The sequence below is a fragment of the Tachysurus fulvidraco genome, chromosome 2 (assembly GCF_022655615.1).
Source record: "Tachysurus fulvidraco isolate hzauxx_2018 chromosome 2, HZAU_PFXX_2.0, whole genome shotgun sequence".
Classification (NCBI taxonomy): domain Eukaryota; kingdom Metazoa; phylum Chordata; class Actinopteri; order Siluriformes; family Bagridae; genus Tachysurus; species Tachysurus fulvidraco.
The window spans coordinates 22,680,826-22,707,137 of record NC_062519.1 but is presented as its reverse complement, the minus strand read 5'-3'; the positions used below and the strand labels follow the sequence as shown (position 1 = coordinate 22,707,137).

Genomic DNA, 26,312 nt, shown 5'->3' with positions numbered 1-26,312 from the left:
GTGTACTAGTGTAGGTGTGTTTATTAAAAGCCTTTAGAGTCCCAGAGATCACAAGCACACGCACGCTAATCACACGCAAGCTAATCTCACACACGCGAGAGGTTTTCCAAACCTAACACACACACACACGAGAGGTTTGGGGAAAGTATCTTTTGGTTGCTGTTGTTGCTACACAAACCATTTATTAAGTTTGATGTGTAATTACTCTCTCACAGGTGATATAGAAGCTGCATAACCTTTTCACTTCAATAAATAAAATGATCATTGAGGATATTAAACCATTTAGTGTGACAAAAATGATAAGGTAAAAGAAATCAGAAGGTTTCCCTACATCTGTAAGCTTACAATTGTGTGCTCTTTCCCCCTTTTCTTATTAGCCGTGTATCTCAGCTGAACGTTGTAGATAATTAGTTGTGGTTCACTGTGTTTACTGCTTGTTTTCAAACCAATGCCTTCAGATATGTAAAAGATACTGGCACTAGATTGCAAAAGCATTATGTAAATTATATACAGTTTGAGAGCAAAGAGTGCAGATTTGTCTAGAGCCAGCTAATCAGAAGAGAATAAAAAATAAAAAAGCTCTTACACACTATTTTACAAAATATTTTTGTGGGAATTTTCATGCTAGTGTGACATTAACTCTGGGTTAATCCTTTTAAATACTGATTCAAACTGACTGATGGCAGGCAGATTACCACAGAGATCTACCTCAATCTACAATATGTAGCTTTAACAGAGCTGCAAAACAGACATACTTAGACATGACTTTGCATGGAGCACTGTGGAACTTTAATGTGAAATCAGTGACCCAGAACTCTCAGCACACAGACACTGCATAATAATTAGGTTCAAGATTCTGGATTATGTTCCAAATTGCCAACAATCAATGTACTTAAGACAGTAAACTCTCCTGGGCTCAATTTCAACTTTGAAATGCTGGAGTTTTGTTTTAAATCCATGCACCTAGGCAGTTGTAGCAGCTGTTACTATCCATTTGATTTCTTTTAAGGAATTTATAATACTTTGCTTTTCGGCTTTAAAATATGCCACCCCATCCTCACAATCTCCAGCACTAGAGCAGTGTGAGATCCGGCCTTTTTAAACTGAACACCTGCAGGACTTGATGAGGAAAGCCTGGTTCAGTTTAATGAGTTGTTTTACTCAATTTAACGACTTGATACAGATTCAAGCCGGCGATCATTCTGAGACTCCGATTGTTTGAGCTTGCTGGTGGTGTAGCTCATCTGCCTCACTTTTTGGCATGTTGTGCATATTAAGATGCATTTCTGTTCTCTCACAAAGATTATTATTTAACCAAACCAGTCTTAAAAAAATTCTCCTCTGACCATTGTCATGAGCAAGGTGTTTCCAATTTCCACAGAACGCTTGCTCACTGGACGGTTTTGTTATCCACAGCATTCTGTATGTAGATTCCAGAGACAAATCCCAGTTTAGCAGTATTTGACATAAACCAGTTGTACATAAAACAGTTGTTCTGGCACCTTCAACCATGCCATACAAAGGTCAATGAGATCATGTTAAATTTTTCCCCCTATTCTGATGTCTGACGTCAAGCTATTGACCTGGATGTGGTAGCCTAGAGGTTAAGGTGCTGGACTCTCAATTGAAAGATTGTGAGTTTGATTCCCACTTCCACTCAGCTGCCACTGCTGGGTCCCTGAGCGAGGCCCTTAACGCTCAGTTGTATAAAAAATGAGAGAAAATGGATGAGTGTGTGCTAAATGCTGGAAATGTAAACGTATCTGCATACTTTTTGCAGCCTCTTGGTGTGCTGATTAGATAATTTATATATATATATATATATATATATATATATATATATATATATATATATATATATATAATCCAAACTGAATGATGAATACAATGGATTTTATAGGGTCATTACCGTCTCCTTTATGATTAGTTTTAAATCCCGCCGTATTCTCTATTAAAAAGAGGCCCAGGCTGTAATTCTACTAAATGACCGTCGATCAGCAGAAAACCATTTCAATTCCAACTCTATTCAAATTAGTAATTAAGGGGAAAAGCGCCACATTGGTAAGGCTCGTGCGCTGACCATAAACCCCGCCCGGGTGTCTATTTCTATTGGTTTTTGCTTACGGTTTTTTAGCCAATCACAATCCAGTGTGCCCTGACGAGCCGTTTGGGTGATAAAACTCCCGCGAGCTCGGCTGCTCCCGCTTCAGAGTCTCGCGGCTGCGGCTCGGAGCGGTGTGAAGTCCGGTGTTGGATGTCTGACGTTACTGCAAGAGGAGCACATCTCATAAAAATGGCTGTTTTAGCAGTTTTTTTACCCGCATTGGTCGCGATTACAGCAGGTAGGATATGCAGATCACTGACATATAGCGTTTAAGGTGAAGGAGTTGAGTAGAGCGCGTTTGGGCGGCTGCTTTTTCCGTCTCCAAGCAGCCTGATCTTCTTCATCATCATCATCATCATCATCATCATCATCTGTACCTAAACAAAACAGCTTCTAATTAGTAGTGAATTTAGGATTTTCCCACTAGGTTAATCAGTGTGTTCAGCTGTCAGTCAGTTATACGTTTATAAATTGGAGATTTTTTTGTTTCGTTTCAATTAATAAATTTAAACGTTTATGTTTTCAGTAATGAACAAACCAAATGTATAAAAGAACACATTTATATTAATGTGGCGTATTGAGCCGTAAATTAATGTAAAAGTTTATGTTGTGTACAATTTCAAAACTTTCACACTTTAACACGTATAATTTAAAATTCTCTCTCTGTCTCTCTCTCATTCTATCTCTCTCTGTATCTCTCTCTGTATCTCTCTCTGTATCTCTCTGTATCTCTCTCATTCTCTCTCATTCTCTCTCTCTCTCTCTCTCTCTCTCTAGTGTTTGGATTAGATGCTGATTTTCAGGTTGACCTGATCAGAGAGCTGGATTTGGCCAATGCTACACATGGAATAAGCCAAACTGCAGGTCTTCACAACAGCAGCAAAGCATTTCATTTTCAAGGTAAAAAAAAAAAAACAATTGATAACTTCAGCTGTGCATTTGCTGAAAGTTTCAGTAACGAGCAGTGAAGCAGTTCTTGAGCGAAAGAAACAGAGTGAAAACCGTGAATAGAAGCCAACAATGATTCATTTCTCTTCCATATCTGATCAGATCTTCATATAATCATAGGAGAAGTGCTGAGAACTGTCGTTGAACCTTTAGAGTGGATGTGAGCCAGAGTGACTAGTGAAAAGTCGCAGGTTTGTAGGCCGCATTTAGGACTGTAGTTTATATAGAACTATTAATATGCTTGGGAATATTGGAGAACTTTACGTTATATAACCACATGCCTCAGATTGGACCTGTGGTGCACAGGCAACGTTATGCAAAAACATGGTGGATATGTATTATGTACGTGTGTTTTTATAAGCTTATGCATGTGTCTTATGCAGATACGTATTAATATTATATGCAGTACGTCTTCAGCTACATCTGCAGAACACCATATGTAGTTGTTTGCTACGTATTTTATAATAGAATTTAATATAATAATAATCTTTTAAGTCTATATATCTATTAATTCTTAAATTTTAAAAATTGAAATTGTACCTCTCCAGTCTGTGAACACCTTCAAGAGATTTTTTTACTAAAGCAAAATGAATACTGCTGAATATATTAAGTCTTAAAATGGCTGCGGATTATCTGTACAGCAGATGTATGCGCTGAAGCTGAGTTTATTTTATACAAACGCTGGTGTGTGCACTGGTGTCTCAGTAACGGTACCGCTGAAGTTTTTTCTATAGGGAAACAAACATCGTCGCTGGTGTGAAATGATCACACCATCTGTCGGGTGAAAAGATCTGATTATCTTATCAGTCTTAATTGTTATACAGCAGCTGTTTCTGTAAATCTGCAGCAGAGTCTGTTTATGTATTGAATAAATCATCAGGTTTCTTTCTTCTTCTTTTTTATTTTTAAGGCAACATGTACAGTAGGATTGGTCAGTGCTAGAAAGTGTCTAGACTACATAACCTGGTATTTCTCAGACGCTTAAAAGACACAGGTTTAGGAAATGTTAGAACACTAAACACTGTAATTAAAGAAATATTGTTAAAGCACTGCCTGGATGTTGCCTAATGGTCTGATGAGTACACGTGATCGATGGCCATGTGTTATGCTGTGGATGATTTGACGAGCATCCCGATGATTCAAACGTCGCGTCGACGGCTTTAACCTCAACGAAAATACAACATGTTTCGTTTCATAGCAAGGTTTGTGTCCTAGAAGTAGCTTAATAACCTGCGGTTTGACTTCGGTGCAGGTTTGGACTTTATCTTTCCTGCTTTTCAGCACAAGCAGATGCTTTTTTAACTTTTGTTATTTTAGTTCAAACTCTTTATAGCTGAGAACAAGTTGGTTTTTACTTAGCAAGTGTTTCAGACCTTGTAATCAGTGATTAAGCTAAAAACAAAACTGACTACACACTAATGCTAACAATTGGTGCTCAATAAGCATGTCTTTTTAAATAAAAAAAAAAACCAAAAAACTTCTGTTCCCAATGAATTGTATAAGTGTAACAACTGGCACAACTTTGACTTTAAGCGTTTAACATCAGCAGTATTTCTGCACGTTGTTTGCTGCTGCATTGTTTTTTGCTAATTACTTCTTGCAGATTATGACACCCTTAATGTGTTTAATTGTGTCACGGCTGCAGGTTTCGCTGAGATGTTTAACTCCTGGATAATAAGAGACCAGACTCCTCTGGCTTCATTGATTGCATTTTATTGAACTGAGATTTAGTTACCTTGTAAACATGGAAATTGCCTTGCATTGATTGGTTCCTTTCACCGCAGGGCAGTTTGCTTTGATGGACAGATCGGATGAGCTTTTAATCCTTAATTAGAAGCGTCTCTTGTTTCTTCTTGTGTATTACAGTACTGTAAAGTCTTTTTTTTTTTTTGCTTTGTATGGATTTGGAGATAAAAAAAGCTTAAGCTGGATTTCTAATAAAACGAGACAGCGTTTAGTTTTTACTTACCTGTAAGCTTTATGGTCGGGTCTTCGTCAGCGAGCGTTTGAAGCCTTCGGCAAGAAGGAATTAGTCTTGGGTCTGTGTTGAACTTGGAATTTGCGCTGATGTGTTGGATCCTCAGGAGCTCTCGGTTGCTTAATTCCACTCAAATGCAGACTGTTTTAGAAAGGACATTGTCCAGTGTCACCGAAATGAGGATGAGGTTCACTTCCGAGTCTGGTTCCTCTCGGGGTTTCTTCCACAATTCATCTCGAAGTTTTTCCTCACCAACATCGCCTCAATAGCTTGAACTTTTTTAGTTTATACTTTTTTATATTTTCTATACTTCTGTAAAGCTGCTTTGAGACAATGTGAATTGTTAAAAGCGCTTGATTTATCGGGTTAAGTTATCGATTTATCAATATCTGCTTCCTCCCATAATGTAGGTCCACAAGTCTATTGGCGTTTACCAAGAATTAATCGTACACATCAGTGTGGCTTTCTTTTAGCAGGGAGGTCTCAACGGTGTTAAATATCTTTCCTTTAGTGCTTTTTATTCTCCTTTGTGATAAGATACAGTGGAGAAATTCCACAGAAACGTCTTTTGTGGCTAATTGAAAACTTCAGGACTTGTTTTCTTCTGATTCCTGAAAGGTTGACTGCTGTCAGAGCTCTACAGCTGGAGCCATAAATAAAATATGAGCAGCGTGATGGCTTTTTTGCTCTTGGGGACTGGATTCAGGCCACCGGGTTTGATGGCATTGTGTACGTGGAAGAGTATTTCGGTGTGCAGGGTGGGGCACGAGGCAGATTAGCTTCACTTCTTAGCTTCTAAATAAAGTCTGGTGTGATTTTTCTTTTGTAGTCTGTTTTTTAGTAAATGAACCAATGGTCAAGCCATTTTGACCATTTTAGTCTAGTTAAAGAAAACTTGTTACTTTTTTTTAGAATTTTCAAAGGTATGAATTTTGTTCTTCTGCATGCTGTTATGACCATTCTTGCATGAGAACATTGTATTGAATCCAAACAGAAAACCATACCTGGCAGTGATGGTCACTTTCACACGTCACGTCTCTTGTTTCTCCATTTCAGCAAGTTCTCACTTGTCTGTGCTCACCTCCAAAATTCTTTCATCGGTCACCAAATAATAATGTGATGAGTTACACATTTTATTTTATTTTTTTTAAAATCACTCGTATTGATGGAAAAAGTTCACGTGTTCCATCTAACCGTAATTCTATGTGCATACTATCGTGCTACTAACTCGTTAGTTTTTAATGACTTGCGCTGTATAAAGTTTTCTGTAATGTGTACTGGAATGAGTGCAGATCATTCCAAAAGAACGTGATCACATGACCAGAGTGGTGCTCTCTGTATATTTTAACTGTAGATTTTTCTGGTGTTCCATCGGCACATTGATGAATATATACAGTAGGTGCTGGTTTCCGTATTGTGCACATCTTTGTCATAGGTGAGCTTTCTGATGCTATGATTGGCTAGTGTCTGTGTGATTGACAGGAGAGAGAGAGAGAGCGAGAAAGAGTAAGCCCCTCCCATCCAGAGCGCACAGATAATTTGACTCCCTTGGCACTCGGCCACGGATAGCTGCGACATCGCAGGGACTGCAATTTCCTGATGATTGGGTTAAATGCTTTTCTGTGGTGCCATTCTGGAGCCAATGAAACATTGCTCGGGGTCTTTTTATTTATTTATTTATTTATTTATTTATTTATTTATTTATTTATTTATTTTTTCCCCACTAGGGACCCAACAAAAAACAGCAAAAATACCTGAATCTTGTTGGTGGTGAAGTATTTATATACAAACACCACAAAACTGTAGTGTTTTTGTCACGATTCTTACTATAAATGTAGTGCTGTGACTTGTCTTGTGATGGTAAGATAATTAATTACACAAACAATAGTCTAGCTAACAATTCTAGGTCTTCAAAACCTAGTATGAATATTTGGGTTATATTTACCCAGAATATTAAAATATTCCAAGCAAGATGAGTTTTTAATGAGACTAACTGCTTTAAATGGAAATGGATTAGTAATTGCCTTGGAATAAAGAATAAATTGTATATTCAGGATATTAACATACTGATGCTCTGTCCAAAGGCAGGATCGTTCATCAGGACCGATCTGTACATGTTTTACCTTCATGCTAGTTTGTGAATTATTATAAGTTTATATAAAGAACAGAACCAGACGAGGAGAAACGCCTCAACTACTATATCTTGATACGAATGCGCAAGGCAGCTAATTCCGTAATAATTCTAATCCCGATTTTCCAATTTATACTGTTAATCATCCTGTATAAAAGACCTGAAAATAAGCATTTCTTTTATTTCACATTTAAGGAGAGTTTTGGAGGCGTAATAAAATTGCCAGCTGTTCGGGTTAGAGATGCTGCAATCTCAGAAACTCAACTGGGTAAAGGGTTTTTAAGTGATTCTGCGTTATTGTGTGTTCGTTTAGTTTTAATCCTTTTATCGAGTGAGCGATTCTACAAAAGATAAATATGAGACGATGGATCAGAATTTCCGCTTTCATTTCCTGATAATTCCATTTAGAAGTATGAAAACCAGGCACGTTTTGTGACTTAGCACCCAATAATTTTTGTGAGCAAAAGTATTGGAACACATCGTCTTAAGCACTATTCGGACGGGACTAGTTTTACGTGGGGACGTGGAGTAATGCAATTTTACCTCAGGACGTCTGTAATATTAATTGGCCAATTCGCACGGGACAAGACATCTCAGTAAAACTAGCAGAAGTGGGAGGGGTAACTCGCTTTACACACCACAGTAACCTCCTTGTCGTCATGTGCGTATGACGTCGCTTCCTCTTATCCTGTGCGCAAACAGACAACATGGCGCCTCCATGCTTGCAAAACGAGCCAAAAACTGCTTTTAAACAGGAAATTTTACCGTACATATTTACAGCGGGTCTATTCGGACGTGATTAGTATTACCTGAGGTAATTTTTCCGGACCTTTTTACAGAAGGTAAAAGTCGCCGTAATCTTTACTGACATTGTCCGTAATGATTACTGAGATGGCACATTCGGACGGGACTAAAATCACAGAGAAGCTCTGGTAATAATTACTTTACCCCCACGTAAAACATGTCCCGTCCGAATAGTGCTTTAGACCATGTGCTCAGACCTCAATCTCATACCAAGATAGGAGAGATCTTCATAGATCTGTATGTTTAAATGCTTTTTCTTCAACGTTTTTTGTAAAGCTTCTTTCGGTGTTTTAGGGGTTTCTCCGTACAGTCTCCTCTTCAAGAAGTGAAATGCTGCTCAGTTGGGTTTGGGTCTGTTTATTGACGTGTTCAGTCTGAAACGTTCAACTTTCTCCCCATTGTTGAGTGCATGTTTGGATTTTTGTCTTGATGCATGATGAAGTTCCTCCTGATTAGATTGGACACATTTTTCAATAAATATTGATTTGAAGACTATATTAAGACTGTTCTGGAAGCTACCATGCAGTAGAAGGTGGGAGGTGTCTAAGCCATGACACTACCACCACCATGTTTCACAGATGAACTGGTATGTTCTGGATCATGAGCAGATCCTTACTTTTTCTTCACTTTGTCATTTCCTTCACTTTGGTAGAGGTTCATTTTGGTTCCAGAACTTTTGTGGTTCTCTCTGTACTTTGTTTGTTTGTTTTTTGTTTATTTAATCTTATTCTTACTGCCGAGCATCTTGTTGTATGGTCTCTATTTCTGCTCTCAACGTTTTCTTTGAGTGGTGGATTGTGATGCCATCACTCTGCTCTTTGGAGCCCATTGGTGAGGTCACTGACTTGTTTTAGGATGTTCTTCAATGTTCTCACATGGTTTGCCATCAACTACTGTGTTCTCATTTCAAAATGGCTGGAATTTTTTTTTTTTTTTTTTTAACAGGTAAAACTTAACTTGCGCTTCAGTCCAAGAGCAGACATTTCGGACGCTTTATTGTTTAAACGATCAGTCTAACAGGAGGCACCTTAGTACAGTAACAAACACCTGTTCCAATATTTTTTGGGGGGAAAATGGTCATTTCAAACAGACTTGCGCCGCTTCTTTTCTTCTTTAAACCTTTGATTGGATTTAATTGGTTTATATTTGTGACTGATGGTGGAGGTGTGTATAATGGAGGTGCGGTGATGGCGTTGTATATTCATATTTTATAATTTTTTTTTTTTTTTTTTTTTTTTTCTTAAGCTGATTTCCTGTTCACTTCTACTTTTTGCACAGTGCTCATCTTTGCATCCTATTCTCTTTTGGAATGTAAGGATTTCTCTTGGACTTTGTTGTCCTCATAAACTTCATCACAAACTTCAATTTGTCCTTTCTCCTCTTATCCTCTTTTTCTACTTCATCATTCACGTCCTCCTTCCTCTTTGTCTATCCTCTTCCAATTCTTCAGCCTCCTCTTCCTGGTATTTGTTTTCGTCTTACTTTTCTTCTTCATCCTCTGTAACCTTGATGGTTCCTTCATTTTCCTTCTTCCCTTCTTATCTCACCGTATCACACAAACAATGTCACACTGTTTTTGTTTATTTATTTATTTATTTTGTTGCCTCCAACAAAAATCATTAAGGTCTTACGATAACTACTGAATATACATTTTTTTTATGAACTACTCAGGATTTCTACAAGTCTACATAATAAACAATCTGATTCTCAATAATTCTCTGAATTACTTAGATATATCCTGGTGGGTGGAGCTTCTTGTGCTCCAACAGCTGGAGCACATGATTTGTAGCATGGATTTGTAAGGATAAATTTTGGACTGCGGGGAAACCGGAATGCTGTGGAACCGTCCAGAAACCCTGCGGTCATGTGTGGTGTTCTGGCTGTTTGTCTGTTTTCACACTCGCTAATGAGCTGTTAGGGAAATCTCTTCTCCAACCTGCATCCTGTCCTGGACATCTTTAGCGTTTATCCTTAGCCTGTTTCTTATCCATGGGAATTCGAGTGTGTAGAGTACATTTAAAGTGATTTAGGGTTCATAACAAGACCATAATGACCACATTAATTATCCCTTACAGTAAGATTATAAAGGGACTCTGTACTGTACATCCACCTGCTGAAGGTGAGCTGTTTAAAAAAGGTATAGAAAGTGAGAGTTAATGATGGATTCAGTTGTTTCTGCCCTAAATAGAGGTTTCTATTCTATTCAAATCAGAAATTGTTCAAAAATAGTCAAGCTACTGTAAGAGGCAAAAAAAGTTTCCTAATTAAATGAATTCAGTTAAGTGTGATTCTGTATTCTTCTATTTTATTGTGGTGATTTGAATACCTGATGTAATGTTTTGAGGTGGTTTTTCACTGTAAGCTCAGGTTTTCAGACTAAACTAGCCTTTTTTTTTTCTTTTTCTTTGATCATACATAAATTGTTAGTCAGCTCCTGTTCATGATCAATTACTATTACCTACAATCTCAGGTGTTTAAATGTTGAGTAATTTGAAGATTATTATAATTTCACTTAAATTCATGTCTTCCTTTGTAACGGTTATACATTGAATTGATGCTAACAAAATCTAGAATAAGTGTGTTGTCTCTTTTTGTGTATGAGCACAACACTGCACAGCACAAGGTGCCAGTCTGCTATCAGACCTCTTTAGCACCATGTGTGTGTGTGTGTGTGTGTGTGTGTGTGTGTGTGTGTGTGTGTAGCAAAATGATCCCTTCAGCCAACAGCCGACTGCTTTTGCCATGGTGCACACAAATATGCATTTGGCCGTAGTGAAGAGAAATCGTCTCGTATTTTTTTTTTTTTTTGCGAGTTGCTCTCAGCATCGTGTGAAGATCTGCGTTCTTGTCTTTTTATAAGTTAACAGGTTAGTGAAGTGGAGGCACAATTGAAGGTCTTGTGGGTTTGCCTGAAATGTCTCGCTGCTTCTGGCTGGAAAACACAGCCATGCAAAAAACCCCTCTAATCTAGTACATGATGAATAATAAGGAGAATAATCTTAAAACATGATCATGGAAATTGTTACTGTGATTGTGACGAAAATAAACTTTAATCAAAGTCTTAAGATTTTCCATGTCCTGTATGTCTGTCACATGACCTCAGGTTAATGAATTAGCAATAATTAATTTAGTGTAGCAGTAATCTGAAGAATAATTCCTTTGACGTGTGTGTGTGTGTGTGTGTGTGTGATGGACGGACATTATGGGAAGATGTGTGAAACCTCACAACTCATTAAAAGTGTGTGCTAGTGTATGATGAAGCTTAAGGCTTGAAGAGGTGAGAAATTAGCACATTACATCGGTTTCCCTCAGGTTCATGTCACTTTGCTGAGGATATTCTCTCTCTGTGTGTGTGTGTGTCCGCGAGCGAGCCTGTGTCCGCGAGCACGAGCGAGCCTCCTCCCACTAAAGGCTTTCCCAAGAGGTAATGTAGTGAGACAACTGGGCCTTGGGATCCATTCTCAAAAAGAGTCCATGCTTTAAAAACACTTTTATAAAAATTAGACATGTTAGAAACATTTAAAACACTGGAGTCCATTGAAAATATGGCGATCACAACCAAAACCATTGACTTTTTTCAGAATAAAACTCATAAAATCTCTCTATCAGGGAATCCGACCCGATGAGGTATTTTTGTATAGTTTGAAACTGAAAAGTTGCGACTCTGCTCCGAATGTCTACTAGGCCTTGCCCTCCTTTGTCCTTGGGGAGTGGGGGGAAGAGAACACGCTGAGGACAACAGTGTAATGTGTCCCACACAAAGTTTACCAGTGCTCTTTGAATTTTTTTTTCAACAAGGCCTGTAGGGGGCTCTAGGCAAGCTAGGTGATGCCACAGTGTTTATGGCTATTAAATTGTTGGCCCTTACCCTTAGTGACATGTTTGGTTTTAGCCATTCCCATTTTTTTAGTTTACCTTCTACTCTTTCTAATACTCCTTCCTGAAGTGTCTGAAATCTTTTGTCCACTTCAGTCCACTTGTTAACTTTGGTAAACCGAGGGTCCAATTCCCTATCTCAATAGCTTCACTCTTTTTCCAGTTGATTTTTGATGAGGAAACTTTGAGGTCTTTTTCTTGATCCAGTGAAATCAGACCAAGGTCATTTGCCAATGAGCTGGAGACGTCCAAAATGTCCTGAATCAGAGAAACGTTATCAATGATGGATCTATTAGGCACACAGTATGTCTGATCACTGTTTATTATAGAGTCCATAACATCCCTGAGACTGTTAGCCAGCACTTTGGACATTTTGTAGTCTGTGCAGAGCAGTGACACTGGACGCCAGTTCTTAATGTCCTGTAAATCCCCTTTTTTGGGGAGAAGTGTAAGTACGGCCCTTCGGCTGCTCAGGGGTAGACACATTTCCTCACAGCTTTCAGTGAGTACCTCCAGCAGATCTTCCCCCAGTTCCTGCCAGAAGAACTTGTAGAATTCCTCTGGTAGGCCATCTATTCCAGGTGCTTTTCCACCCGCCATTGTGTTCAAGGCGACCTGCAGCTCCTCCAGAACCAGTGGGCCTTCCAGTGCAGTGTTGTATTCTGGGGAAACCTTTTGGGAGTCCTTTGTGAAAGCCCTCTAACAGCTCTTGATTCTCACCGTTTGCCCTCATACAGATCCCTGTAGAAGCTTGTGGCGTATCGTCTAATGTCATTACTGTGGGTTATGTTGATCGTCTGTTGTGCGTAGTGTGCATGAATCTGCTCTGTCCGTTCCTTTTCTCCAGTCTGAAGAGGAACAACGAGGAGGCATCAATTTCATTGACTCCCTTGAAACGTGAATGGACGAGAGCTCCTTGTGCTTTTGTGCCCAGTAGATCCGCCATTAAAGCTTTTTTTTGCTTTGAGGTTCTTAAAATGTCCTCTGTTTCCTGTGGACTCGGTTAAAGCCTGGAGTTCCACAATATCTAACTCCAGATCTCTTAATGACTTGGTGATGTCCCTTGTGACATTGGCAGTGTACTCCTGACAGAGCTGCTGGATTAAAACCTTCCCATGGTCCCACCACTGTCTACAGGAGGAGAAATCTCTCTCTTCTTTTCTAAAAGAGGTCCAGAAAAATCTAAAACTCGATTAAATTAGCATCATTCGATAAAGATACATTAAAATGCCAGTATGCACTTCTATGTTTAAGATTTGCAATAAAAACTCTACATCTGACTAAAAAGTGGTCTGAGAAACTAACTGCTGTTATTTCGCTAGTTTTAAAAACATTGAAATTATGTTTAAAACAAAATCTGTCTAGTCTAGCTAACAAAATAAAATTGTCTCTACAATGCACCCATGTGTATTGTTTTTCATTCCCATGTTGTCTTCTCCACACATCTACCAGATCATGAGTTGTAATCAGACGTGTAAGTGCATACTTTGACGCTGCGTGGGGTTCTGTCGGAGGTGGGTAGAGTAGCCAAAAATTGTACTTAAGTAAAAGCGCTGTTACTTCAGAATAATATGACTCAAGTAAAAGTAATTACTAATTACATCCAAATAATTACTTGAATAAGAGTAAAAAAGTACTTGGTGGAAAAAAAAAAACTACTCCAGTACTGAGTAACTGAGTAACGTCTGATTTTTATTTTTTAACACAAGACAACAATCAGGCAGACAAAAATACAAAATAATCTTTAGGCAAATTATGGCTCATCCAATCAATAAAATTAAAATTAATTACAAAATAGCTTAAATTAAAATAATTCAGGTAAATTCGAGTACTTAATAAATAAAATAATACACATTTCCAAACGTTTATACTTTTTTTTTTTTTTAACAGGCAGAACTAGAACGAGGCAGCCCATAAATTCTCATAAACTGTGTGTCTCCAGTGACCGAACAACAGAAGGAAACACACACACACTTCATACCAGGCGTGCTGAACAGAAAACTGCACACCGGTCAATGTAAAACGTGTGTGAAAGCATGCAGAAACAAACTATTTCACCAAAAAAAAGTTTGTGTTGCTAACTAACCCGTCCCGCCGCTGAGATTGAGTATGCTAACATGACGAGACTGCACAAGTACGTTTGATTGGTGAAACACAGTCACGTGGTAGAGCCTTATCGGAAATTTCTCTCGGTGTCAAAATAAAACATTAAAATTGATGCGTAGAATACCAAAGAGGTAAAAAGAAAAGTAACGAGCTCATTGTAGCCTAATGTAGCGGAGTAAGAGTACCGTTTCTTCTTCACAAATCTACTCAAGTAAAAGTAAAAAGTCTAGTGATTTTTAAAACTACTCCTTGAAGTATAATTTTTTTTCAAAAACTTACTCAAGTAAATGTAACGGCGTAAACGTAACTCGTTACTACCCACCTCTGGGTTCCCTGTGGTTTCTATCCACCGAGTCATTTTGAGTACCGTTAAAATCTCCTCCTAAAAACAGATGGTCTTTAAAATCACAGCTGGATAAAAGTTCACATAATTTATTTAAAAATAAAACTCGTCCAGAGCCTTTGGTTGGAGCATAGATGTTAATAAATACAAGATTAAAAAGTTCATATTTAGCTTTAACCAACATTAGTCTACCAGCGATAACCTCCTGTGTGGTGTAGGATTTTGGTACAAAACGTTTGGCAAAGAGAATGCCCACTCCTGCACTTACTGAACTTGGTGAACTTAATACAACTTCACCTTCCCATTGCATCATCCATCTAGATTCATTTTCTTTGTCACTATGTGTTTCCTGTACAAACATCACATCTACATGCTTCAGTCTCATTAATTCATAAAGTTCTTTTTTTTTGTTTGTTTTTTTTTTTAACATCCCTTCCTCCCCGTATGTTTAAAGAAGCAATGCTAAAATCAGACATAAGAAAAAGTACAACACACAAAAAGCCTAGCATTACGTCACAGAGTAATAAGCTACGCACTTTCTTCATCACACAGCAGATCTTGTCTTGCTCTAGTTATAAGCTGCTTTAAACGGTAGACTTCCTGGTGTGTGAAGCTTTTATTTTTGTTCCTTATTATGGTTGTGGCTGAGTCCACAAAGCTTTGTCTGTCAGGGAAGTGCTGGTCTACTTTAACTCCTTTCATGTTTTTTGGAGAAACCTCTTAATCTCTTTAGCCGTGTATGTACCTGCTTGTTCCTTATTGTGTCTGGCCTCATCACTGTGTTGGTGTCTTGCTCACTGCCCGACTCCATCACTGCTTCTTGACTGTTTGACAGTTGTTTTTTTTTTTTTTTCCTGTTCTGTCTCAAGCCCTTTCTTCCTGGTCTGTGGGCCACTACTACCTGCTTTAGACTTTCTCTTGGATCTGACCACAGTGAAACCTACGTCCGCTGTGATCAGATCCCTGTTGTCTGTAGCTACAGACTTTGGTTTACGACTGCCTCTGTGTTCTGTTCTGGATTGTTGTTAGCTTTTGGATTTTCTTTTCCATCTGTTCTGCTTCTGTCCCAGTTGTTTTCTCTTCTCCTTCTTGACCTTCTGTGTTACTGTTTTGCTGTTTTATTTTCTCCTGCCGTTCTGTCTTTTACAGTACACTGCTTTCCTCACAGTCATGCTTGTCTTTTTTCTTTGTGTTTCTGTCTGCTGACCAACATCAACCTCTTTCTCAGGACAGTTCCTGAATATATGTCCCTCCTCAAATTCCTCCCCATTTTCTTTGACTTTAAACACGATATTCAGGTCTCCATCCCTGTTGTTTAAAATCATGTACACATCTCCTATAGGACAAAATGTGCCTCATCTCGGGGTCTTTATAACCTGTTGTAATCGGTTTTATTTCAGACACTGGTTTCCCAAATCTAGTCAGTTGTTCCATCAGTACCTTATTGTCTATGTAGGGGGGACATTGGACAAAATAACCCTTTTCAAGAGGCTACTGAGGGGAAAAACTTTGACTAGAGTGTCTTTAATCACAACCCCTTTGGCAACCACAAACTCAACTTTGTGAATCTCATCCAAGAATATCACCACAGCCTTGTCCGTGTGGCCAGCAAAGAAAATTCTCCTCCTGCCGATTAGTTTAGCTACCGCTAAGGCGTTGAATGCACCTCTACGGTGCATTCAACAGTCGGTAGCAATTCAAACCCATGCTTCTGGGTCAGGTTTGTTAAAGCCATGATGCTGAAAGGAAGGAAAGTAAAGTCTCACACACGCATGCACACACTACTCTATGCACACTCAAATCACACGACATGAAGAAAAAAGCAATAGAGTTTTCACTCACAACTTCACTACACGCTCACGCGATCCGTCCACGCCAACACGCTCACGCATGCACGCACACCGAGAGAGTGTGTGTGTGTGTGTGTGTGTGTGTGTGTGTGTGTGAGCGGGAGAGAGCTGGGGGTGGTGGGTGTGTGTGAGCGGGAGAGAGCTGGTTTGGGGTGGGGGTGTGTGTGAGCGGGAGAGAGCTGGTTTGGGGTGGGGGTGTGTGTGAGCGGGAGAGAGCTGGTTTGGGGTGTGTGTGTGTGTGAGAGCGGGAGAGAGCTGGTTTGGGGTGTGTGTGTGTGTGTGTGAGCGGGAGAGAGCTGGTTTGGGGTGGGTGTGTGTGTGTGTGTGTGTGTGTGTGTGAGCGGGAGAGAGCTGGTTTGGGGTGGGGGTGTGTGTGTGTGTGAGCGGGAGAGAGCTGGTTTGGGGTGTGTGTGTGTGTGTGTGTGAGCGGGAGAGAGCTGGTTTGGGGTGTGTGTGTGTGTGTGTGTGTGTGTGTGTGTGTGTGTGTGTGTGTGAGCGGGAGAGAGCTGGTTTGGGGTGGGGGTGTGAGCGGGAGAGAGCTGGTTTGGTGTGTGTGTGTGTGAGCGGGAGAGAGCTGGTTTGGTGTGTGTGTGTGTGTGTGTGTGAGCAGGAGAGAGCTGGTTTGGGGTGTGTGAGCGGGAGAGAGCTGGTTTGGTGTGTGTGTGTGAGCGGGAGAGAGCTGGTTTGGTGTGTGTGTGTGTGTGTGTGTGTGTGAGCGGGAGAGAGCTGGTTTGGTGTGTGTGTGTGTGTGTGTGTGTGAGCGGGAGAGAGCTGGTTTGGTGTGTGTGTGAGCGGGAGAGAGCTGGTTGTGTGTGTGTGTGTGTGTGTGTGTGAGCGGGAGAGAGCTGGTGGTGTGTGTGTGTGAGCGGGAGAGAGCTGGTGGTGTGTGTGAGCGGGAGAGAGCTGGTGGTGTGTGTGAGCGGGAGAGAGCTGATGGTGTGTGTGAGAGCGGGAGAGAGCTGTGTGTGTGTGAGAGCGGGAGAGAGCTGTGTGTGTGTGAGAGAGGGAGAGAGCTGTGTGTGTGTGTGTGTGTGTGAGAGCGGGAGAGAGCTGGGGGTGTGTGTGTAGGACACAGAGCGAGAGTGCGTGTGGGACACAGAGAGCGAGCGTGTGGGACACAGAGAGCGAGCGAAAGTGCGTGAGGGACACAGAGCGAGCGAGAGAGCGAGCGAGAGTGCGTGTGGGACTCAGAGCGAGCGAGAGAGCGAGCGAGAGTGCGTGTGGGACACAGAGCGAGCGAGAGAGCGAGCGAGAGTGCGTGTGGGACACAGAGCGAGCGAGAGAGCGAGCGAGAGTGCGTGTGGGACACAGAGCGAGCGAGAGAGCGAGCGAGAGTGCGTGTGGGACACAGAGCGAGCGAGAGAGCGAGCGAGAGTGCGTGTGGGACACAGAGCGAGCGAGAGAGCGTGCGAGCGTGCGTGTGGGACACACAGCGAGCGTGCGTGTGGAACACACAGAGAGAGAGAGAGCGTGAGAGTGAGTGTGGGACAGAGAGAGCGAGCGAGCGCGAGAGTTCGTGTAGGACACACACACAGAGAGAGCGAGAGTGCGTGTGGGACACACGCAGAGAGAGAGAGAGTGCGTGTGGGACACACGCAGAGAGAGAGCGAGCGAGCGCGAGAGTGCGTGTGGGACACACCGAGAGAGAGCGAGCGAGCGCGAGAGTGCGTGTGGGACACACCGAGAGAGAGCGAGCGAGCGCGAGAGTGCGTGTGGGACACACCGAGAGAGAGCGAGCGAGCGCGAGAGTGCGTGTGGGACACACCGAGAGAGAGCGAGCGAGCGCGAGAGTGCGTGTGGGACACACCGAGAGAGAGCGAGCGAGCGCGAGAGTGCGTGTGGGACACACCGAGAGAGAGCGAGCGAGCGCGAGAGTGCGTGTGGGACACACCGAGAGAGAGCGAGCGAGCGCGAGAGTGCGTGTGGGACACACCGAGAGAGAGCGAGCGAGCGCGAGAGTGCGTGTGGGACACACCGAGAGAGAGCGAGCGAGCGCGAGAGTGCGTGTGGGACACACCGAGAGAGAGCGAGCGAGCGAGCGCGAGAGTGCGTGTGGGACACACCGAGAGAGAGCGAGCGAGCGCGAGAGTGCGTGTGGGACACACAGAGAGAGAGCGAGCGAGCGCGAGAGTGCGTGTGGGACACACCGAGAGAGAGCGAGCGAGCGCGAGAGTGCGTGTGGGACACACAGAGAGAGAGCGAGCGAGCGCGAGAGTGCGTGTGGGACACACAGAGAGAGAGAGCGAGCGAGCGCGAGAGTGCGTGTGGGACACACAGAGAGAGAGAGCGAGCGAGCGCGAGAGTGCGTGTGGGACACACAGAGAGAGAAAAATCTATAGATGGCGCCGGTGAGGTCTGCTGCCATCACGACTGCTCTGGTTACTTTTTGACTTTTTTGTTTATTTTATATAATTATTTATATAGATACAGTTTTATTTATAGAAGATGGACATCATTAGATATGACAGAGACGCTCTTATATCTGTCGGTGTACAACGCACTCACACTTCGCCGTTTTTAAACTCTGACCAATGCTGGCAGAGCGATATCCTGAGGGGGAACAAAGGACGTGACCCACACCGGAGTCTGCGAGGGAAACGAGCCGGCTTCAGAAACAGGCAGAGGGGACGCGCACACCGCGCTTCCTTACCTAGCATCCTGTTGGCCAACGTCCAGTCTCTGGAAAACAAGCTGGACGACTTCAAGGCAAGGGTCAAGTTCCAGAGGGACATTCGGGACTGCAACCTTCTCTGCTTCCCCGAGACATGGCTGAACCCTGCAGTACCGGACCATGCCATCCAGCCAGCCGAGTTTTTCTTGGTTCATAGCATGGACAGAACACTGGAGTCAGGGAAGTCAAGGGGCGGTGGAGTGCATCTGATGGTGAATAACCACTGGTGTGACAGCGCGAGCATCGTTCCTCTTACACGCTCCTGCTCACCAAATCTGGAGCTACTGACCATCAAATGTCGGCCCTTCCATATACCTCGGGAATTCAGCTCGGTCATAGCCAGTGCCGTTTATATTCCACCTCAAGCGGACACGGACACTGCAGTATGGGACTTGCATGAGACACTAACGCTACACCAAGCACAGCATCGGGATGATCCGCTGGTGGTGAGACTTTAATAGCGCTAACCTCAAGCGCACACTACCGAACTTTTAGCAGCACATCACCTGCCCCACCAGGGGCAAAAGTACACTGGACCACTGCTACCCACTGTTCAAAAACAGCTACAAGGCACAATAACATCCACCGTTTGGGAAATCGGACCATGCCGCCATCTTCCTTATGCCTGTTTACAAACAAAGGCTGAAACAGGAAGCTCCAGTTCAGAGGGAGGTCGCGCGCTGGAATGACCAACCGGTGGCCACTCTGCAGGACGCTCTAGATGACGCAGACCGGGACATGTTCAGGTGCAGCTCTGATGACGTCAACATGTTTATGGAAGCGGTTGTGGGACTCGTAGGGAAACTAGCGGATGATGCGGTGCAGAAAACCACCATCAGAACGCTTCCCAACCAGAAGCCGTGGGTGGATAAAACCATCCGCGACGCTCTGAGATCACGCTCTGCTGCCTACAACATGGTGCTAACCCCGGGGACGTAGAGTACAAGTCTGCATCTTAGTGTGCGCAGAGCGGTGAAGGAAGCAAAGTGGCCCTACGGGAGGAAACGAGTCACAGTTCCAACATGGTGGCTCTAGGAGCCTGTGGCAGGGACTAAGGAACATTACGGACTATAGAACACCTGCTTCTAGAATGGGGGATGCTTCTCTGGCAGATGAGCTAAACACCTTTTACGCTCGCTTCGAGGCTGCAGCTAACCAGGCTAGCAGTGCTAGCAGCACAAACAGCATGCACGCTAAGAGAGCTGAAGAGGTAAACATGCTCACCATCTCAGAGCATGACGTGAGGAGGGCATTCAGGAGAGTCGATACCAGGAAGGCAGCAGGACCAGATGGCATCACAGGTCGGGTTCTGAAAGCCTGTGCTGACCAGCTAGCACCGGTGTTCACTGAGAGATTCAACCTCTCACTGGAACAGTCTGTTGTCCCCTCATGCTTCAAGCAGTCCACCATTGTTCCTGTCCTGAAGAAACCCCCAGCCCGCCTGCCTCAACGACTACTGCCCTGTAGCTCTGACCTCAGTAGTGATGACATGCTTGTCAGAGACTTCATCACTGCATCACTACCAGACACACTGGATCCACTACAGTTCACGTACTTCAAGAACCGCTCTACTGAGGGCGCCATCGCTCATCATCTCCACACCACGATGAGCCACCTGGACTGCAGAAAAGTAAATTATGTGAAAATGTTGTTTGTGGACTACATTTCAGCGTTTAACACTATAATTCTATAATTATACACTATAATTAAGCCTGCAGACAGAGACCACAAGCTGTATGGGTGGGCAAACACACATCATCCACCCTCACCCTCAGCACTGGAGCCCCCCAGGGTTGTGTTCTGAGCCCCCTGCTGTACTCACTGTACACTTATGACTGTGTGACCACTTCCAACTCCACCACCATCAAGTTTGCTGACGACACTGTTGTGGTGGGCCTGATCTCCAACAACGACGAGACTGCCTACCTACAGGAGACTAAAAACCTGGAGAGATGGTGCCAGGAGAACAATCTTCTTCTGAACATCAACAAGACTAAAGAGTTGATGGTGGACTTCAGCACAAAGCAGGAGCGGTCATACCAACTGCTAAACATCAACGGGACCCCAGTAGAGAGAGTGGACAGTTTCCGGTACCTGGGTGTTTACATCACACTAACACCCTGGTGAAGAAGACCTGGCAGCAACGCTTGAGGGACTTCAGACTACCCTCTCAGGTGCTAAAGACCTTCTACACCTGCACCATTGAGTGTGTCCTGACTGGTAGCATCACTTCCTGGTTTGGGAATAGCACCATGCAGGACAGGCGAGCCCTCCAGAGGGTGGTGCGGTCAGCTTAACGTACCATCCACACTGAGATCCCTGACCTGCAGGACATCTACAGCATGTGGTGCCGGACCAGAGCCAGGATGATTGTAAAAGATCTCAGCCATCCCAACAATGGAATGTTTTTTTCTTTGTTGCGTTCAGGGAAAGGCTTCCGCTCCCTAAAAGCAAACAATGAGAGGATGAGGAGAAGCTTCTTCCTGCAGGCTATTCGGATCTTAAACGAGGAGACACCCAGGATCTAACACTGGACTGCTCTCTCCATCCCCACTGTTCTATGCACCCTGGATGCAATTCTGGACTGTCACTTTAACTCTGGACTTGCACAGCACAGTGCCACTTTATACACTTTACACACTCCATACACTATTTACACACCATAATTCACGTGGACATTCTAAGGACACTTTAACTCTGGACTTGCACAGCTCTGGACTTTATACACTATTTACACACCGTACTGCACCTGGACACTTTAAGGACAATCTTTAAAAACCATACACACTTGTGTATGTATATTTATGTATATGTATATACATTTCTTCATTTATATTTTCATATTTTTTTATATAGTTTTCTTATAGTTTATACTTTATTTTATTTATTTTATTTTTTGCTTTTTTTATATTTTTTTATTCTTATCCGGGACAGCTGCATAAAGCATTTCACTGCATATTGTACCCTGTATGTGTATGTGACAAATAAAATTTGATTTGTGTGCGCGTGCGTGTGCGTGCGTGCGTGCGTGTGCGTGCGTGTGCGTGCGTGTGCGTGCGTGTGCGTGCGTGCGTGCGTGTGCGTGCGTGTGCGTGTGCGTGCGTGCGCGGAACAGAGGGGGGGGTGCGCGCGCGCGCGGAACAGAGGGGGGGTGTGCGTGTGTGTGTGTGTGGAACAGAGGGTGTGTGTGTGTGTGTGTGTGGAACAGAGGGTGTGTGTGTGTGTGTGCGTGTGTGTGCGTGTGTGCGCGGAACAGAGGGGGTGTGTGCGCGCGCGGGGAACAGAGGGGGTGTGTGCGCGCGCGCGCGCGCGGAACAGAGGGGGTGTGTGCGCGCGCGCGGAACAGAGGGGGTGTGTGCGCGCGCGCGCGGAACAGAGGGGGTGTGTGCGCGCGCGAGCGGAACAGCGTGGGGGTGTGCGCGCGCGCGCAGAACAGCGGGGGGGTGTGCGCGCGCGAGCGGACCACCGGGGGGGTGTGTGCGCGCGCGCGCGGAACAGAGGGGGTGTGTGCGCGCGTGTGTGTGGAACAGGGGGTGTGTGTGTGTGTGGAACAGAGGGTGTGTGTGTGTGTGGAACAGAGGGTGTGTGTGTGTGTGTGGAACAGAGGGTGTGTGTGTGTGTGTGGAACAGAGGGTGTGTGTGGAACAGAGGGTGTGTGTGTGTGTGTGTGTGTGTGTGTGTGTGTGTGTGTGTGTGGAACAGAGGGTGTGTGTGTGTGTGGAACAGAGTGTGTGTGTGTGTGTGTGTGTGTGTGTGTGTGTGTGTGTGACAGAGGGTGTGTGTGTGTGTGTGTTTCAGAGGGTGTGTGTGTGTGTGTGTGTGTGTGTGTGTGTGTGTGTGTGTGTGGTAGAGAGGGTGTGTGTGTGTGTGTGTGTGTGTGTGGAACAGAGGGTGTGTGTGTGTGTGTGTGTGTGTGGAACAGAGGGAGTGTGTGTGTGTGTGTGTGTGTGTGGAACAGAGGGAGTGTGTGTGTGTGTGTGGAACAGAGGGAGTGTGTGGGGGGGGGACAGAGGGGGTGTGTGTGTGGGGGGGGACAGAGGGAGTGTGTGTGGGGGGGGGGACAGAGGGTGTGTGTGTGTGGAACAGAGGGTGTGTGTGGGGGGGGGGACAGAGGGTGTGTGTGTGTGGAACAGAGGGTGTGTGTGTGTGGGGGACAGAGGGTGTGTGTGTGTGGAACAGAGGGTGTGTGTGTGTGTGTGGAACAGAGGGTGTGTGTGTGTGTGTGTGTGTGGAACAGAGGGTGTATGTGTGTGTGTGGAACAGAGGGTGTGTGTGTGTGTGTGTGTGTGGAACAGAGGGTGGGTGTGTGTGTGTGTGTGGAACAGAGGGTGTGTGTGTGTGTGTGGAACAGAGGGTGTGTGTGTGTGTGTGTGTGTGTGTGTGTAACAGAGTGTGTGTGTGTGTGTGTGGAACAGAGGGTGTGTGTGTGTGTGTGTGTGTGTGGAACAGAGGGTGTGTGTGTGTGTGTGTGTGTGTGGAACAGAGGGTGGGTGTGTGTGTGTGTGTGGAACAGAGGGTGTGTGTGTGTGTGTGTGTGTGGAACAGAGGGTGTGTGTGTGTGTGTGTGTGTGTGTGGAACAGAGGGTGTGTGTGTGTGTGTGTGTGGAACAGAGGGAGTGTGTGTGTGTGTGTGTGTGGAACAGAGGGAGTGTGTGTGTGTGTGTGTGGAACAGAGGGAGTGTGTGTGGGGGGGACAGAGGGGGTGTGTGTGGGGGGGGGGCAGAGGGGGTGTGTGTGGGGGGGGGGACAGAGGGAGTGTGTGTGTGGGGGGGGACAGAGGGTGTGTGTGTGTGGAACAGAGGGTGTGTGTGTGGGGGACAGAGGATGTGTGTGTGTGGAACAGAGGGTGTGTGTGTGTGTGGAACAGAGGGTGTGTGTGTGTGTGTGTGTGTGGAACAGAGGGTGTGTGTGTGTGTGTGGAACAGAGGGTGTGTGTGTGTGTGTGTGTGTGTGGAACAGAGGGTGGGTGTGTGTGTGTGTGTGTGTGGAACAGAGGGTGGGTGTGTGTGTGTGGAACAGAGGGTGGGTGTGTGTGTGGAACAGAGGGTGGGTGTGTGTGTGTGGAACAGAGGGTGTGTGTGTGTGTGGAACAGAGGGTGTGTGTGTGTGTGTGGAACAGAGGGTGTGTGTGTGTGTGTGTGTGTGTGTGGAACAGAGGGAGTGTGTGTGTGTGTGTGTGGAACAGAGGGAGTGTGTGTGTGTGTGTGGAACAGAGGGAGTGTGTGTGTGTGTGTGTGGAACAGAGGGAGTGTGTGTGTGTGTGTGGAACAGAGGGAGTGTGTGTGTGTGTGGAACAGAGGGGGTGTGTGGGGGTGGACAGAGGGAGTGTGTGGGGGGGGGACAGAGGGAGTGTGTGTGTGGGGGACAGAGGGGGGGTGTGTGTGTGGGGGACAGAGGGTGTGTGTGTGTGTGTGTGGAACAGAGGGTGTGTGTGTGTGTGTGTGTGTGTGGAACAGAGGGGTGTGTGTGTGTGTGTGTGTGTGTGTGTGGTTCAGAGGGGGGTGTGTGTGTGTGTGTGTGTGTGTGTGTGTGTGTGGAACAGAGGGTGTGTGTGTGTGTGGAACAGAGGGTGTGTGTGTGTGGAACAGAGGGTGTGTGTGTGTGTGGAACAGAGGGTGTGTGTGTGTGTGTGTGTAACAGAGTGTGTGTGTGTGTGTGTGTGTGTTAGAGTGTGTGTGTGTGTGTGTGTGGAACAGAGTGAGTGTGTGTGTGTGTGTGTGTGGGAAACAGAGGGTGTGTGTGTGTGTGTGTGTGTGTGTGTGTGTGTGTGTGTGTGTGTGTGTGGAACAGAGGGGGGTGTGTTTGTGTGTGTGTGAGTGTGTGAGGAAAAGAGTGAGTGTGTGTGAGTGGAACAGAGGGTGTGTGTGTGTGGAACAGAGGGTGTGTGTGTGTGGAACAGAGGGTGTGTGTGTGTGGGGGACAGAGGGTGAGGGTGTGTGTGTGGAACAGAGGGGGTGTGTGTGTGTGTGTGGAACAGAGGGTGTGTGTGTGTGTGTGTGTGGAACAGAGGGTGTGTGTGTGTGTGTGTGTGTGGAACAGAGGGTGTGTGTGTGTGTGTGTGGAACAGAGGGTGTGTGTGTGTGTGTGTGTGGAACAGAGGGTGTGTGTGTGTGTGTGTGTGTGTGTGTGTGGAACAGAGGGGGGTGTGTGTGTGTGTGTGTGTGTGTGGAACAGAGGGTGTGTGTGTGTGTGGAACAGAGGGTGTGTGTGTGTGTGGAACAGAGGGTGTGTGTGTGTGTGTGGAACAGAGGGTGTGTGTGTGTGTGTGTGGAACAGAGGGTGTGTGTGTGTGTGTGGAACAGAGGGTGTGTGTGTGTGTGGAACAGAGGGTGTGTGTGTGTGTGTGTGTGGAACAGAGGGTGTGTGTGTGTGTGTGTGTGTGTGGAACAGAGGGAGTGTGTGTGTGGGGGGGGACAGAGGGAGTGTGTGTGTGTGGGACAGAGGGAGTGTGTGGAACAGAGGGTGTGTGTGTGTGGAACAGAGGGGGGGGTGTGGAACAGAGGGGGTGTGTGTGTGGAACAGAGGGGGGGGTGTGGAACAGAGGGGGTGTGTGTGTGGAACAGAGGGGGGGTGTGGAACAGAGGGTGTGTGTGTGTGTGTGGAACAGAGGGGGGGGTGTGGAACAGAGGGTGTGTGTGTGTATATGGAACAGAGGGTGTGTGTGTGTGGAACAGAGGGTGTGTGTGTGGAACAGAGGGTGTGTGTGTGGAACAGAGGGTGTGTGTGGGGGGGGGTGGGACCAAGGGAGTGTGTGTTGGGCGGGACCGAGGGAGTGTGTGGGGGGGGGGCCGAGGGTGTGTGTGTGGGGGGGACAGAGGGAGTGTGTGTGTGGGGGACAGAGGGAGTGTGTGTGTGGGGGGGGACAGAGGGAGTGTGTGTGTGGGGGGGCCAGAGGGAGTGTGTGTGGGGGGGACACAGGGAGTGTGGGGTGTGGGGGACTCAGGGAGTGTGTGTGTGGGGGGACGACAGAGGGAGTGTGTGTGTGGGGGGGACGGCAGAGGGAGTGTGTGTGGGGGGGGGACGGCAGAGGGAGTGTGTGTGTGGGGGGACGGCAGAGGGAGTGTGTGTGTGGGGGGACGGCAGAGGGAGTGTGTGTGTGGGGGGGGCAGAGGGAGTGTGTGTGTGGGGGGGGATGACAGAGGGAGTGTGTGGGGGGGGACGACGACAGAGGGAGTGTGTGGGGGGGGACGACGACAGAGGGAGTGTGTGGGGGGGGACGACGACAGAGGGAGTGTGTGGGGGGGGACAGAGGGAGTGTGTGTGTGGGGGGGACAGAGGGAGTGTGTGTGGGGGGGGACAGAGGGAGTGTGTGTGGGGGGGGGCAGAGGGAGTGTGTGTGTGGGGGGGACGACAGAGGGAGTGTGTGTGTGTGTGTGGGGGGGACGACAGAGGGAGTGTGTGTGTGTGTGTGGGGGGGACGACAGAGGGAGTGTGTGTGTGTGTGGGGGGGGCGACAGAGGGAGTGTGTGTGTGTGGGGGGGGGACGACAGAGGGAGTGTGT

At 45.5% G+C, this 26,312-nt stretch overlaps 1 protein-coding gene across 3 annotated transcripts in view; it reads left to right on the top strand.

The window, feature by feature from the left end:
* Positions 1-2,147: 2,147 nt before the first annotated feature.
* The window catches only part of LOC113646190 (protein kinase C-binding protein NELL1), a 183,209-nt gene continuing 159,044 nt past the window's right edge, over positions 2,148-26,312 (top strand). For 2 of the 3 annotated variants that reach the window (XM_047802902.1, XM_047802903.1), the window contains exons 1-2: positions 2,148-2,342; positions 2,882-3,004. In XM_047802902.1, the coding sequence (XP_047658858.1) occupies positions 2,255-2,342; positions 2,882-3,004 (211 nt within the window). In that variant the 5' untranslated portion in view covers positions 2,148-2,254. The remainder of the gene's footprint in view (positions 2,343-2,881; positions 3,005-26,312) is intronic. The other variant, XM_027152256.2, reaches the window with a different exon arrangement.